We start from the raw sequence: 17,428 nt of genomic DNA, 5'->3' as shown, positions 1-17,428 counted from the left end.
TAAAACATTATGTTGAAAATGTTTATTAGGAACCATACGAATGTAATGGACCAGGCAAACCAAACTTCTTCAAAAAGGTTCATCTTACTAGGCTTATCTACTGTTCCTCACCTACAACTTATTTTCTTTGTCATGTTTCTGATCATGTACGTAATCACCATATCAGGGAATCTTTTGCTTATTGTTTTGGTAAGGAGCACCCCAACCCTACACAGTCCTATGTACTTCTTTCTGACCAACCTCTCTATCATTGATATCTGCTTCTCTTCCTCTGTTGTTCCTGTCCTTCTAATGAACACCTTGACCAAAGACAGAAGTATTTCCCTGTTGGGATGTGCAATGCAAATGTATGTTGCCTTAACGTTGGGTGGAACAGAATGTATCATACTTGCAGTCATGGCCTATGATAGATATGCTGCTATATGTAAACCATTGCATTATAACAGCATTATGAGCAAGACTTTTTGTTTATACCTAGCGGTGGGATCATGGAGTGTTGGCCTCATTAACTCCATTACACAGGTTACGCTCACATTTCAACTCCCATTTTGTAATTGTCTCAGCATCAACCACTACTTTTGTGAGGTACCTGCTTTTATACGAATGTCTTGTGGAGATACCTTTCGTAATGAATTATCTATATACATCACCGGAGGGATTATTGTTATGTCCACCTTTTTCTTGACCCTAATATCATATATCTACATTATATCTAGTATACTGAAGATTATAACTTCACAAGGGAGGCAGAAATCCTTCTCTACATGTACCTCCCACCTCACTGTTGTCTCGCTCTACTATGGGACTATTATGTTCATGTATCTACGGCCCCACTCCAATAAATATTTACATTGTACTAAAGAAGTGGACAGTGTGGTTTCTGTTCTGTACACGGCAGTAACTCCAATGTTGAACCCTTTTATTTATAGCATGAGGAACCAAGATGTTAAAAATACCCTCATTAATCTGAAGATGAATCATTAGTAATTTATCAATGGGAGTCTTTGGGTAACATATATTTTATGGATTGACTTATTACGACCGAGTTGCAAAACTTCCAACCTTCAGCGATTTTATGCCATTGTAATAGACATCAGCTTTACTCACCATGGTGGACATTCATCAGAAGTGTCTGAGAGCAGAACTGTTCTAGTTGCTCATTGCAACCAATCATAGCTCAGCTTTCATTTTCCCACAGCTGATTATAAAATTATAGCTGAGCTCCGATTGGTTTCCATGGGCAACTAGAACAGTTTTACCTTCTGATAAATCTCCCTCAATGTACCTAGATATGGATGAAGATACTACGACGCCCAAACATGAAAGTTATTTGAAGGTCTTCATACCACATTGCACTCCAAAAGCCAGAATTGTGTTATTTCTTATTCACAGAGATTTAGGAGGCAACCAGGCAAATCATAAAAGTACCATTTAATATTTCGTACAATGTACTGTGGAACAGGAAGAAGACATTCAAATGCAGTAAATCCAAAAAAAAAAAAAAAAAAGATCCAGTGCGTGTGGTTTGAGTTTTATTGACTCCAAAATGTACAGTACAGAATCACATAGACCGAGACACTGCGTCCATACTGTAGACTACAAATTTTAGCCTACGCGTTTCGAGCGCGTTAAACGCTCTCAGTAATGGCTGAGCTACATTCAAATGCAGTACAGTTGCAGTAAAGCTTTAATGAAAACCATATTTTTTTTAATAGTTTTTGTTATCTTTTCTGAAATAAGAACATCTTAGATATGTCCTCTCACCATACTTTGACATCTGCAACCTTTTATAATTTTCTGTGCTGCTTAATATTATCACTGTGCTTCCTTCAAACTGAGGAAGTGATATCTGTATGATTGCCATATGTGCTTCTCTGGGGCTTCCAGTTCACATGACAGGGGTGCTGTTACCTGAAGAAGGATGGGCCTTGTGGTGCACCACAGCCTTATTCCATGACTTGTCACAGTCTCAGGCGGACACGAGGACTTCCACAGGAACTGACTTCTCTCTGGTGCTTCTTTGTAATCTCTCGCTCTTCTGGGGGTCGCTGTAGAGGTGTTAAGTGGGCAGCACCAATGTTTGTGGCAGTCAACGGTATGGACCTTTAGTTCCCCCAGGTCTACACCCTGATAATGATGTCCGGCAAGGTGGGCCTTAAAGATGATGAGGTGCATATGGACCAGACAACAGGTAGACAAGGTGTCACAACAACTCTTTTACATACAGGTACTTGTACAGTCCAGTTACATATAGATTTTACTGCTGGGGACCTTAAATGGGAGGCTGACCAAAGGAGGCTAAGTTTGAGGCTGAGTGGGAGGCTGGACAGAGGCTGTAATTATATAATACTGGCTTTCCCAATAATGCTTGAGTCTTTTCCCTCCCTTTAAGTTAGGGAGAATCTAGGCCAAACCAAAAGCTATTACATGCTTTTCCTAGAATAATCCAATGCTCCTTGTAAAAATTCCCCCAAAATATGGTTAAAAGGACTAAGTTTATTCTGCCACCCAATATACTCAGGTCCTTTTGTTTCTGTGGAAATCACTTGGTGAATTCTCTCTTACACTTTCAGCTCTACCCCTTCATCTCCATTTTCCCATTATCAGCAGCAGACAGAAATGTCTGCCCAAAGCCGATTTCATCCGAACTACTAACTGAGCAACCACTCCCACCCCCTTCCTGTTACCGGTGGGGTTTGTGGGTGGGCACTCATTGGTATGTCCTTCATTTAGTAGCCAATAAGTAGAATTAGGCAGAGAGAAGAGACTGTTTCTGCTGGCCCTTCAGTGTGTGGAAAAGGGTTGGTGACACATTGGTGACACGTTGGTTTGACACATTTTTCCTTTATGTATTTATGTTGCTCATCAGTAAATTTCTTAATTAACATACACTGAAAACAGGAGACTTGCAATGCATTACAATATATGACATGAGTGATTGGAACATGTCAAATTGAAATCAAGTGGAAATTTTAAAAAATCTAAAAATGTTTGAAGTAAAAGGTTTTAAAGTAAGAAAGAAAACTTTTGCCACCAAAAATCCCCATTAGAAACTGTGAAGTTACAAAAATGTACAAGCTTATTATTACAGTATTTGTAATGTATAATAATTGCAATTAATATAATTAAAGACTAAAGTCTTGAGTGTACTTCAAAGTTGTCCCATGGAAAAAAAGTCGGTAAGAAAATAAACAAGATATGCACAAGAATATTCTAGTTTGGAAAAAGGAAAACGATACCCCTGCTCCAGTGTTACCTTATAAAAGGCCGCTCCCTCATATCAACACCCAACTTTCAAGATATCTTACAACATGATGTGGAATAAAAGCCAATCCAGTAATTCTCTTCCGTTTGCCTCTAATTGAATGTTCAGAATATAATGGAAAAAAACTGGAAAAATGTGCCATATATAGCAACACCACTGTAAACGTATCTGGTATTTATCCCTCACATAGAACTAAATGGCTTAGGGAGAAGTGTGGGATATTAAAATATAACTTTAATTTACAAAAAGTTAAAATGTTTAGGGCACTCATACACATAGGGGCAGATTTACTTACCGGGTCGTGTCGTGATCCAGCGGTGCGTTGTCTGACGAGGATTTTGGTCTGCCGCGATTCACTAACATCGTGCGCCCAAGTTCCTGCATCCGTCGCTTCTCCACTGTGGTCCGCCGGAGTTCACCTTCTTCTTCCTGGTGCATGTAAGTGCTGATCGTGCAACACATTTCCTTTGTCCAAATCCGTCAGGTTGTCTGACGGCCACCTCCCCCCCCCCCCATTTCTGTTGCTTGCAAAATGGCGCCGATGCGCCAAAATCCGATCGCATGCTCCAAAAACCTGGGGCAATTTGGCACAAAACAGAAATAATGTCAAAACCTGACGAAAGTGCGGTGTTTGGACCCTTAGTAAATGAGCCCCATAGCTGTGAATTAAATGTAAAACAGACAGTTTGTCCGCTACATGCATCAAAACATATCAAGAAAGTGGTGGGATCACATATAATCTCACTAGGTCGAATATTTCCCTACTAAGTGGATTCCAAAGTTAATCATGGAACCAAAGTAGTAGTAGCTAGGTATTTTAGTGCATTGCTCCTTTGAGACATGTATTTTCAGTCCCAATACTAATTTGTAAAGAAGTTACCAATATCTTAGACACCTGACGTGTTTTATTGGTCCACATATATTAAGTATCGGATCAGTGTCACAGAGGTGTATATAGAATACGCGATGGCTCATCTGTTCATGTAATGGACCATCAGCCGGACTCACAACTAGTTCAGGTGTCAGGATCAAAGGTAGTGGATATCATCGCGGACAATGACGTAAGCCGACACCTGAGGCCGGATTCTAAGTGGTACTCGGTTTTCACCAGAGCCCACAGCAAAGTAGGTTGGACTTGCTGCAGTGTGGTACCACCAGGTCATTCCACAGGCACAACTTTGTCTGCGGTGGCAGCCAAGGCATAGTACAGATTTGTCAGGCAAACTGAGGAACAGGCAGGAGGTCAAGGCAGGCAGCACAGGATCGGAGTCAGGGAAAAGCAGAGGGTCAGGACAGGCAGCATGGAATCGGAGTCGGGGACACAGCAGAAGGTCAGGACGGGCAGCACAGGAGCGATGTCAGGAATGGAATCGATTTCACAACAGAAAATCAGGATAATCGCACAGGGCATCAGGAAAGCTTTCTCTAAGGCTATAAGGCACAAAGATCCGGCACAGGAACACAGGAAGGGGCAGGAATTTATCTTGGCAGGCAGCCAGCCAGCGCCAATTATCGGTGCCCTGGCCCTTCAAATCCTAAATAGTTGGCACGCACGCACCCTAGGAGACGGAAACGCGTGCTAATATCCACTAAGCTAAGGTCACTGAGGATGTGGTAATATCCAATATACGGGGGTTTTCTTACTATTAAAGTTTTCTATACACTTTATCTACTAGGGAAAATTAGATTTTTGGGGTATTAATGTATTAATAATTTATTTTTATTTTTTTAAACTTTATTTTAACTCTTTTTGTTCCTTTTTCCACACACACTAACATCTCTCTAAAAGAAATGAGAAAGGCATCAAGGGACCTGTATGAAAAACTACAGCATTCCTTTGCAAATCCATAAAGTAACACGGTAGCCTACGTGATGACTATCCCTTACACAAAATGCGGAAAGATAAGATGTCAGTAATTTTTGAAGATGCTAAAAAAGAATAAGTAAACGTTTCCAATCTCCCCAGAGGAATAATTAATGGGGTCTATTCATAGTATTCAGAAGAAACAAACACAACTCTGTAGAGTCTAATGAGCAACAAGGGAATTTCAGAAATTATTTTCAGCTCCTATATCAGGCAATACAATTGGGAGCACAACTGTCTATAAAGGAGTGATCACTAAATCCGAGCTTGTTTTTTCTCCACGACAAGTGACATTTCTATGATTTGGAGGAGTACCAGAACGGTTTACGTGCTACGTGTTTTGATGGACACGTATTTTTTTTAATAAAATGACACGTTTCAGCTTACAATATGAGCCTTCCTCGGGTACAATATATAAATACTTGGTATGAGTTAATCTTAGAAAAACAGAAAAACCTTGACCGTGTTCATGTATTTTCATTCTACATCTTAAAAAAAAGAAAACATATCAGGAACTTATAGAACAAGTACATTTTCATGATTGTTGATGTAAGTTGATTTCAAAACCAGTGGAAGGAAAAGGTAGGCAATTTTTGAAATAATTGTCACGTCCTCCTCACTGTCTTCCTCGATCCACGCCTGTAGATCATTCTGTTTTTCTGTTGGTCTTAAATGGGCTCTAGTAGCTGATCTTATTTCTGCCGCACAATATGTCTCTGCACTCTGCAAGGGTTAACTCTATGGGCCTCATTTATCAAAAAATGTCTGGGATCAGAACTCTTCTAGTTGCTCATGACAACCATTCAGAGCTTAGCTTTCATTTTAAAAACAGCTATGGGAAAAGGAAAGCTGAACTCTGATTGGTTGCCATGGGAAACTAGAACAGATCTGCTCTCAGACACTTTTCAGAAATCTCCCCAAATGTGTCTGCGATTGCCTGTTTACTTGGGGCAAGGCCAATCCCCTATTTTATTACTTTTTATTCTCTTGTGGTACGTGACTTCTGGCTTGAAACTCTGACTACCGTTTGGATCTTGATTTTGTTATTGTTTGCTCCCGCATTTTCTGGCCTAGTTTGTCCACTTCCCCTTATTGTATATTTTGTTTGTTTGTCCTGTTCTGTGTGTGCACAGAGACCAAAGGAGGGACTGTCTTCTAGTTGTCACGGGTCATTGTGACTCACCGAGGCAATAGGCAGGTGACAGATTTGGGGGTTTTAGCTTAGGACTTGCTGTCCTGTTCGTCTTCCAGCCGTCTTACAATAATATATCTCTTTTGTTTTGAAGCTGAAATTTTATTTCCATCAGGTGACATTTTTATACAAATGCATTTGTTATCATATTTACAAATTGTGTAATTTCTTGAGTCACAGAAGTCCCTTTCCAGCACATAGGCCAGAATAAAATAATCAACCATAGCAATCAGAATACTGGAACTAGTGGGAACCTCAATAAACATTTTTTTAATAGTGAATATGTATTACAACGTCAGTTTTGTCAAAGATTTATATTAAAAGGTTTCAATAAAATCATAGCAGATGCCACAAGAAGGTAAGTAATTAAACAGATTTATAATGCTCACAAAGTTACAGTGAAAGATTAATATCCTTGGACATCAGGAAAATCAACCTCCTTTCACACAAACATTTTTGTGGTCGTTTTTTTATGTGGCCTTTGTGGATAACTTAGATCTCTATTTTGTGTAATGGCTTTGTTTTCAGTTTTTTCCTAGTTCAATGTTTGCGTGGCTGTATTCTCAGGTCAAGTGCTAGTTTTAGCTGTTTTTACGTCTAGTGGCTTCCTTTTAAAGTTGGACGTTTTTGCGAAACTATTTTTTTCCAGAAGTCCACATGTCCAAGTTTAAAAAGAGGACAGAAGCCAATGACATCAATTACACGACTTCCTATTTTTGCAGACAAGGAAGGAACCCAGATAGATGTTTAGATGTTTCCGGGTTCCAGAAACAGAACACTTACCAAGAGTATGAAATACAATCTAGGCAAGCACTCTGTTTCTGGAATCCCAGTCCCGGATCTCAGATGCTATAACTATACTTACTTGCAACTTTGTAACGTACATCAGAACTTACTCAAGTGTGTAATGTACTGATCTGATGAAGAGGTTGGTCCACCCCCTAAATGTGCAGTCCATTGATGTATGAATAAAATTAACAGAATTTATAAATAACTCCGCTCTACCAACATTCTGTCCTAAATCTCATGTTGTATATCTATCCAACACCACACCATACCAGTTTTGCCGGCAACGCTGCTATCCACTTAATATCGGGTCCTGCCATCATACATATTATTCATTACACACAAGGTGTCTTCAGGCGAGCAGCTCCACTTACTGATTTTAGCCTCCATCTCTCACCATGCTGCATTAGGGGTGCCGTTTGTGTTTCTTCTGTTACCTGTCATACTTCAGTACCATGTGTCCCGTAGGCCATTTTCCTACTGTATAAGTGAGCTAGAAATTTAGTATAGAGTATAAATTGCATCATATCTAAGAAGGTATTTTTTTTCTCATTTATTTTTGGACATTTGAACTATTGTCCTATACAGATCACTTCACATATTTTATAAAGGTAAGTACAATATTCACTAAACATAAACAATAAATACTAAAAATACTGAAAAATACCAAATACCAAATATATAGTAGTTAAGACATTTATGTAATTTTTGAAAAAAAAAACGTTTGGTAGGTTTGGAAGAATGCTACTCATTAAGAATGCTTTTAAAACTGAACTTTAAAAAAAAAAACATATCAAAGTTAGTAATAAGAAGTAAATTCTATCTAAAAACATTGTTTGGTGTAACCTCCCTTAGCCTTCAATGCAGCATCAGTATTTCTAAATGCACGTGCAGGCTGTTTTTGAAGGAACTTGAGAGTGAGGTTGTTTCAAATACCTCGGGGAAGTATTTTACGTCTTATTGATATCAGTTGGATGTTTGGGACAATGGGGGTCATTTACTGAGGGCCTAATTCGCATTTACCGACGTGTTAAAAGAATATTTCCGATTTGTGACGATTTTCCCTGAATTTCCCCATGATTTTGGCGCACGCAATCAGATTATGTCGCATCGGCGCCGACATGCTTGTGATAGAAATCGAGGGGCGTGGCAAAACGAAAACCCGACATATTCGGAAAAACCGCCGCATTTTAAAAAAAAAGTGTCGCTGGACTCGCGCTTACCTTCACCAGGAATAGGCCGGTGTACTTCAGTGCATTCCGGCGGGCCTCGGCGGACTGCAGAGCAGCAGCGACACCTGGTGGACGTCGGAGGAACTACCTTAGTGAATCCCGGCTGGACCCGAATCCACCACAGAGAACGCGACGCTGGATCGCGAAGGGCCCGGGTAAGTAAATCTGCCCCAATGTCTTGCTATATTTAGAGCTTCCTCACTTTTCCACATTTCTTTAACACCTGCCTAAAACCATTATATGTTATTGTAATTGTGATAAAACATAGGGGCACATGTATCATAGTTTGGTCTCTCTGAGGTGAATTTTAGAAACTTTTGGCAGCTAGTTTTTGCACCTTATGTTTGATCCTGTCTTTTTACTTGTGATACATGTTCAGTTTTTTCTATCCTGGGAGGCGCAAATTTTGGCTTCTTTTTGAGACTTTTTGTTGCAAATGTCTCAAATCCACGTGGACATAAGCCACTTGAGGGGGTTATATGCAGGAGTGAACACTACTGTTAATTTGGGATTTAACATGTTTCATTTTAATGCATTTTGAAACTAATTACAATTACAATTTCATTACTTTTAACATTTGAATTTACAAACGCATAGTAAATGTAATGTTAACACATCCATTAACTAAGCATTTATATTGTGTTTTGTAAACACAAATGTTAACCGTTATGAAATAAGGCAAATCACCTCTCCTCAGCTGTTGTAATTAGTTTCAAAATGCATTAAAACGCAATTAAACCACTACGTGTGACCTCACCCATAGAAGTAACCAATATAAAAAGAAAATGCAAAAATTTAAGAATTTTTACAAAAGAGGTTACGGTGCAAAATGTTAAACATTTAAAGCATGTGAAATAATTTCAATTTACATGTTAAAATCGGGTCCATGAAAAAAAACCTTCTTTTGCACCTGCCCTGGACCAGGTGCAGATTTGCGCCCAAAAAGTTGCAAAAAAGGGGAAACCTAAGTGAAAAGTCGCACAGAACTTCTGGAAAACAAAGATACAAAAGGCACACTGCACAAAGGTGCAGACAAGGCGTACTTGAAAAATAACAGAGTTAAAAGTCGCAAAAATGGCGCAAAAACGGCAAAAGTCGCTAAAATTAGACAATTTGGCTAGCTGAAACTATGATACATGTGCCCTATTGAGTTATATCCTTTGCAAAGGAATCAAACATTTCATATCACTTAAAAAAAATTCATTAGAACTGATACTTATACAATTATGGCCTACAAAATAGTTGAACATATGTCTATTACATCACATCATCCTAAGAAAGGTGTTTTAGACTTTTTAGTTCATATTAGTGTTGATTATTTTGTTGTTTTATCTATTAGGACCCATCTGGATGTTATGGAACAGGCAAACCATACTATGTCCAATAGATTCTTCCTACTTGGATTGTCTACTGATCCTCACCTACGAGTCATCTTCTTCATCATCTTTTTGATCATGTATGCTATTGCCATATCAGGAAATCTTCTTATAACCATAGTTGTGAGGGTTAATCCAAGCTTGCACAGTCCCATGTATTTTTTTCTTACCAACCTCTCCATGATTGACATCTCTCTTTCTTCCTCCGTCGTTCCTGTGATCTTGATGAACACTTTAACCAATGATAGAAGTATTTCCTTTTCGGGATGTGTGACACAGATCTATATCTCCTTTGGCTCGGGTGCTACAGAATGTATAGTCCTTGCTGTCATGGCCTATGATCGATATGTGGCTATTTGCAGGCCATTGCATTATAGTGTAATAATGAACAAGAAGTTGTGTTATTACTTATCGGCAGGAGCATGGAGTTCAGGCTTCTTTACCTCTTTACTTCTGGTCAACCTCACATTCCGACTTTCCTTCTGCAGGTCTCACTACATCAACCACTACTTCTGTGAGATACCTCCTATCATACGTATAGCTTGTGATGACACTTTTGCCGAGGAGTTAGCTATATATATCACTGGAACATTTGGTATCCTGTGTACCTTCCTCTTGACTGTGATCTCTTATGTCCATGTAATCTCCAGTATTCTTAAGATTCGTACTTCGAAAGGGAGACAGAAAACTTTCTCGACATGTGCATCGCACCTTATTGTTGTCACCCTCTACTTTGGGACTATTACCTTCATGTATCTACGGCCACACTCAAAGAGCCAATCACATTACTCTAATGAAACAGACAAAGTAGTGTCCATTCTCTATTCTACAGTGACTCCAATGTTGAATCCTTTAATATACAGTGTGAGGAACAAAGATGTTAAAAATGCTATTCTCAATTCTTCAAACAGGGATTCAAAGATCAAAAAATAGTTGTTTGAAGGGGCACTTTTGAGATTTGCAGAAAAGATTTTTTTTTAAATTATAATTTTTTCTATTTTTAGACAATTTCTTTTCTTGAAACCTCAGCATATGAGCTATATTTTGTACTGAAGCTTAGACTCATGTAATTGAACACTAAAATACCACACGCATCCCACAGTATAGACAAGCCTTAGCGGGGATTCCCACAGGCCTCTGTGTTGGTGTTTATTGTGTGTTATTTTTGTTTATTTCTCTGTTTTGTCTCTGCACCCATTTTTTTCATATCTGTTATGATTCTGTTGTTCCATTTTTAATTCATATCCTCAAAGAAATGAAAGTATAAATTTTTTTTAAAACGCCTCCATCTAAAGCCTCATCAGTAAAAAATTGGACCTACCATCAGTTTTTTTGTAAACTTATAAAATTCTATTGTCTTGCTTGAAAAGAAAAGGACAAGTTCTAAAAAAAATTTCATGAAAAACAGATCAGTGGAAAAGTGAAAAAAAACAATCAATAAAGAGCCCTAAGAATGTTTTACTGGGCATGTATGGAAGTCATATATTTAACAGCTCCTTTTGTACAGGCGGTCCCCTACTTAAGGACACCCGACTTACAGACGAGTCCTAGTTAAAGATGTACCCCTCTGCACCCCGTGACCTCTGGTGATGCTCTCTGGATGTTACTATAGTCCCAGACTGCAATGATCAACTGTAAGGTGTCTGTAATGAAGCTTTATTGCTAATCCTTGGTCCAAATACAGTAAAAAAAATTTGAAACTCCAATTGTCACTGGGGAAAAAAAAATTGTCTGGATCAACAATTATAAAATATACAGTTTCGATTTACATGCCTGCCTGTATATTATTTCTTTTAAGCAACATTCTTTATGGTTGAAAAGTTAGAACAGTAACATTATCCTTTCAAAGTTTTTCTCTTAATGAATTATATATTCTTAAGAAGGTTTGGATTGGAAAAAATACTAAATGCAGTAATATGCAGTTAACAGAATAAAATAATTCAAACCCAAGAATCAGGCTTACACCTATTTTTTTTATAATTTAGTTACCTCAACTCATTAGGACGTACATGTATGTCTTAATGCATTGAGAATGTATGATGAAGGCTTTTGAGGCTAAAACCAGCGATCAGTGCAGGCATCAATCCCGGGTGTTAACAATTTACCCGCCACCAGCGTAAATGCATGTGGGCGCCACCATCTTGGGTTGGATTTTTGCTCCAAGATATTTTTGTTATGTGACACATTGCAATTCGTGTTACAAAATTTGGGTGATATGTTTTGCATTTACTTATGAAATAAAAGAATATTTGAAGAAAATTTGGAAAAATTGTCTGCTTTATGATTGCATATTTTTTATACATCCATTCACTTTTGTAGGATGATATGATGTTTAAAACTTTAGGTGTAATTTTTCATATCGTTGTTAAAAAACTTAAAATCAGACTTTTGAGGGACCTGCTCAGCTTTCAAGTGACTTTGAGACTTAATAATAGTAAAACCCCAAAATGTTATGAAGATTGTTAACCCTTTAAAAATATAATGTAATATGCAAAATATTTTTCTTCATTTTTCCCCTATTCTGACACTAATGACTCTATCATTCTTTGGCATTCTGACTTTGATAAGGTTTCATTTTTTATAGATTGCAATGATATTTACATTTTAATGGTTTATTAAGTACAAATAAAACAAACATGTGACTTGTCTATGCTCAGTGCTCAGCCCCCACCTTTGTGCTCTTGTACAGCTCCTCCCTCCCCCACTGATGTCATTTCACCAGGCAGTGAGCTCTTTGAAGGAGCTGGAGGGAGGATCTGTACAGGAGCACAATGGAGGGGGCCGAGAGCTGAGGAGTCTGCAGTACAGACAAGTCATGTGTTGTTTTTTTTAAATGCATCCAAACCAAAGCCCAACCCCTGGGACTTAGCAGAGGATTTTGTCAGGGTCCAATTATATTGTAATGCAAATGCCTAGAGAAAGCAGGCAGGCATATCTGCAATGCAACTGTAATGGGCTTCTATAATCTGTCTCTAGTGAAAATGAGGTCCCTGGTGACAAGTTTCCTTTAGGAATCCTATATTGACCTTCAGGACAAAACACATTTACCCTTTTTTCATGCTTGAATTCCAGAACACATAATATTTCTTTTAAAAAAGCTGACAATCTGGTAAATGAAGATCTAGTAAATGAAGGATTATTTTTGAAGGTAAGAGATGTAGTTTCCAAAGTCTTTGTTTTAACAGTAAAATAACATTTTAACCGGAGTCTAAGTGGCACCTGGTTTTTACCAGAGCTCACCTCAAAGCTGGTTGGACTTGCTGCGGCCTGGTACCACCAGGTCGTTCCACAAGTGAGACTTTGTCCAAGGTGGCATCCAAGGCGAGGTACAAAAACGGAAGGCAGATTCGTGGTTGGGGACAGGCAGGAGGTCAGATCAGGCAGCACAGAATCATGGTCAGAGGCAGAGCAGAAGGTCAGGGGTCACAGCAGGAAATCACACTAACCACAGAGGACATGGGAATAAGCTTTTTCTAAGGCTGTAAGGCACAAAGATCCGGCGGGTATGCAGGAATTCTGGGTACGGACAGCACCAATCAGCGGCACGATGGCCCATTAGATATTCTAAACCGGTGCACGTGCACCCTAGGAGACGGGGACGCCCCCACACAGCCACCAGACTGTAAACAGGTGAGTTGGAACTATGGGGTGCAGGGCACACAGAGGAGCATGGGTCATTTACTCACCTCATACAGGCTAATTTCTTTCTAAAAGTAGAGAGGAAGTCACTGAGGGATTACAGCTGTGTGGAAAACTGTGACTTTAACCATGATTGATGAATTGATGACAATCCCTTACATACAATGCAGAGAAATAAGATGTCAATAATTTAAGAAGACAGATATCCATAAAAGGATGTGTAAAATTTTCCATTATCCCCAGTGGAATAATTAATGGGGTCTATTGATGATATCCAGAAGATACAAAGACAACTCTACAGAAGCTAATGATCAACAAGGGAATTTTAGAAATTATTTTCAGCTTCGATATCCTACAATACAATTGGGAGCACAAACTCTCTATATAGCCGTGATTACTACATCTGAGCTTGTATTTTCTCTACAACAAGCAATATTTCTATCATTTGGAGGAATAGATGCAAATTTGAACGGTGTACCGGGAAGGAAACAGTCACAGCTAAGTCGTCTGATGGAAACATATTTATTAGAAACATATTTATTTATATAAAATGACATCTAAGAATGTGAGCCTTTCTCAGGTATAATATATAAATACATTTGGTATGAGTTCATCTTAGAAATGCCTTGACATTGGTCGTGTATCCACGTTCTGCAGCGGGGAAAAAAGAAAACGCAACAAAAACATGAAAGCAAACATACCTTGTGAATGCTGTAGCTACATTGATGCAGAAACATTTCTTGTTTAATCCCTGAGTTGAGCGTTTTTGTTATAAAAAACAATTATAAAATTATGATAATGAGGCTGTGTCACTCCTGTGTCTGCCCCGGCACTTCCCCTCTTACCCTAATTATGCCCTGCTTCAGCCTTGTCCTGGCCAGCATAAGCCGAAAACACATTATCACTGTGTTGTCCCTGACAGGCAGAAGTAATCAATCACTGCACCATCCCCCAGCTGCTATGTATGAGTCATCCAGCTCATGTTGATTAGTCCTGCCTGGACAGTTCAGGCAGCTCCTCTGTGTAGCTACAGCAGTCTCAAGGTATGTTTGGTTCACAATACATAAAACAAATGGTAGATTTCCTTTATGTACAAGTTCTTTTCATGGAAACCAGTTATTGGTGATGTAATATGATTTTAAAACTGGTGGAAGGAAAATTTAGAAAATTCTCTCACGTGATGGTTTATATAGGGCAGAAAGGGCATCTCTCTATAATACATTAGTGTACCATGAGTGGCTTGTACTTGGTGCCTGGGATCTCCTACTACTGACTAAAGCCACATTTGATAATATCATCAGCCTCCCCATCTACCAGTGCCTTATGGAGCATCACGCATCTCAGAAAGTAACTTGTACTTTATTTTTTCTTGGTAATTTTTAAAATAATATTTTACTTTTGTTTTGCTGCTGAACGGTTAATTGCCAGTAATTATTTTTACACTAACTGCATTTTTTTAATTATATTTACACATTAGGGGTCATTTATCTTATTTCCCCTTTCCCTTGTCTCTTTTTTCGCCCTTTGTTAGTCTATTTTTAGCCCCTTATTTGTCTTTGTAGATTTGGCTCTTTGTGAAATGCAGTGTCTTTTTGAGCCTTCTTAGACACAAAATAAAAACAACCGCGCAATTTTGCTGCGCAAATTGTACCATTGCCTTTCCTAAGCATGGTCAGGACTGGCGTGTTATTGCACAATTATTTGGCCCCTCTACACAACACTGTGGCTTAGTGGTTAGCACTACAGCCTTGCAGCACTGGGCAACTGGGTTCAAGTCCCATGGTCAACATCTGCAAAGAGTTTGTATGTTCTCTCCGAAAAACATGGCGGCGCCCGGCACGAAGTTAGAGAAGCAAGAAGAGGCGTGCGGAAGCCAGAAGAGGACCCGCGCGGACATCGGGGGAGCAGCGCTGCACGTCGGGGCCACCAGAGGGTGAGTATATAAGTTTAATATTTTTTAAGTATATATATTAAGTATTGACTCGTATATAAGCCGAGGGGACGTTTTTTCAGCACATTTTTTGTGCTGAAGAACTCGGCTTATACACGAGTATATACAATAATTACTCTTGCTTCTCACTCCTTCATTCCATCCTCGTATCATCACTTTAATAGTGACTATGTACCACAACAGCTGTTTTGTAAAAGGTTCATATTAAAATTTTGCAATAGAATCAGAGCAGATCCCTAGTGCAGCAAATCTCAAAGGTAAGCATTAAAATGAATTTACAATTCTCACAAAGTAAAATGAATATCCTTATGTTATGGAGATCAAGAAAATCACCCTAAGGCCCCCTTCACAAAAAAAGTTTCTGCAGTCAGTTCTTGGCTTGACTTGACTTGTGTAATGGGTTCATTTTCACTGACTTTTTTTTCTAGTGCCATTGCGTGGCTGTTATCTCATGTCCTGTCCTATTTTTAGCGTCTAAAAATTTTTTGCTTCTAGTGCCTTCCCATTGAGGTCTATGGGTCTCACATTTTTACAGATTGCATTCAGGTTTGCTCGCTTTTGCTTTCTGATACAACAGGCATATCCAGAAAATGATAATGACCAAGTTTGAATAGAGGCAAGAAGCCAATGACATAATTTAAGCCAAGCTCCCATTTTTGTGGATGAGGAGGAAGTAGGCATAAAATGGGTGAAAAACACAATGTAAAAATGTGACCTAATGGGGGATATGGATTATCGTATCTGCGCCTAAAAAAATGCTTGGATCTTTCGGTTTTTTTGGTGCGCAGAATTGTTGCGGATCATTTATAATGAGTTTGTGCCTGAAAGAACAGATGTTTCTGACTATCCCAACTCCTCCGTCTTTTTTTGGGCATGGCCTAACTTTTCCACATCATCAGTCACATTTATGTGTATTTTGTCAGCATTTTTAGGTGCAATTTTTGGCGCACAATAGACCAGGAAAAAAATTGGTCAGAGAGCAAAATTAAGGCGCAGTCCATGTCAGATTTTGGCACACATCTCATTGATGTTGGCATTTTTATGGCGCATGACTGATTATTTCCGTCTACCCATTATTTAATTACAGCCGTGCGCCACTTTAAAACATCAGGCTGTGCTTTCCGGAGACTGATCTCCGATGCCGACAGTCATGCTTGCGCCAGAATTAGAAAATCCCCCCAATTTGTGTGAAAGGGGTGGAACTGGAAGATTTACAAAGGCTTGGAGAACTGCATGAAATGATCAAGGTTAGTGTTAGTGTTAGAACAAATCCAAATCTTATTTTTGGGTCACGGAACCTGGACTTACGCCACAAGTTTGGGTTTGGTATTCAGCTCACCCAGTCATGACTGAACCTAAATTTGAACTGGCCCACTCATCCCTAATCCTTACAGATCTTTTTATGAGCTATTCACATTATAGATATTTGCTAAGACCTCCGCTCAGCATTTATCTAACATTAGTCAATGACTAAGAATATGTTTGTTTTATGCACTAGGACATCCACTGGTTAGTAAGACAGAATATAAAACTGGATTTATATTCAGCAAATGTGGTACCAATATACAAAAAAGGATCAAATAGCGATCCTGGAAACTACAGACCCGTAAGTCTAACTGCTGTGGTGGGGAAAATATTTGAGGGGTTTATTAGAGATGCTATCCTGGAGTATCTCACTGTGCACAACCTTATAACCCAGCGTCAGCATGGGTTTATGAGAGATCGGTCCTGTCAGACTAATCTGATTGGTTTCTACGAGGAGGTAAGTTCAAGACTGGATCTGGGGGACGCTGTGGATGTTGTATATCTGGACTTTTCAAAGGCATTTGACACAGTGCCACATAAAAGGTTGGTATATAAAATGAGACTGCTGGGAATAGGAGAAAATCTGTGTATCTGGGTAAGTAATTGGCTTAGTGATAGAAAACAGAGGGTGGTCATTAATGGCACATTCTCAGATTGGGTTGATGTTACCAGTGGAGTGCCACAGGGGTCAGTATTGGGGCCACTTCTTTTTAATATTTTTATTAATGACCTTGTAGTGGGTTTACACAGTCAAGTTTCAATATTTGCAGATGATACTAAGCTGTGTAAAGTAATAAATACTGAGGTCGATAGTTTAG

At 38.9% G+C, this 17,428-nt stretch overlaps 2 protein-coding genes across 2 annotated transcripts; both read left to right on the top strand.

The window, feature by feature from the left end:
- Window positions 1-45: 45 nt before the first annotated feature.
- Window positions 46-984, top strand: LOC140070040 (olfactory receptor 2D3-like). Its single transcript, XM_072116370.1, has one exon. The coding sequence runs from the start codon at window positions 46-48 to the stop codon at window positions 982-984; it is 939 nt and encodes a 312-aa protein (XP_071972471.1).
- An 8,710-nt stretch (window positions 985-9,694) lies between these two features.
- On the top strand, window positions 9,695-10,648 carry LOC140070039 (olfactory receptor 5AR1-like). Its single transcript, XM_072116369.1, has one exon. It carries the CDS (start codon window positions 9,695-9,697, stop codon window positions 10,646-10,648), a length of 954 nt encoding a protein of 317 aa, XP_071972470.1.
- The last annotated feature ends 6,780 nt before the right edge of the window (window positions 10,649-17,428 follow it).

The sequence above is a fragment of the Engystomops pustulosus genome, chromosome 7 (assembly GCF_040894005.1).
Source record: "Engystomops pustulosus chromosome 7, aEngPut4.maternal, whole genome shotgun sequence".
Classification (NCBI taxonomy): Eukaryota; Metazoa; Chordata; class Amphibia; order Anura; family Leptodactylidae; genus Engystomops; species Engystomops pustulosus.
Note: the sequence above shows the minus strand (reverse complement) of the source record. Positions and strands in the feature narration are given on the sequence as shown.

Bases quoted from the DNA above. Each gene is read 5' to 3' on its own strand.
- LOC140070039 (XM_072116369.1), top strand. From the start codon at position 9,695: ATGGAACAGGCAAACCATACTATGTCCAATAGATTCTTCCTACTTGGA.
- LOC140070040 (XM_072116370.1), top strand. From the start codon at position 46: ATGGACCAGGCAAACCAAACTTCTTCAAAAAGGTTCATCTTACTAGGC.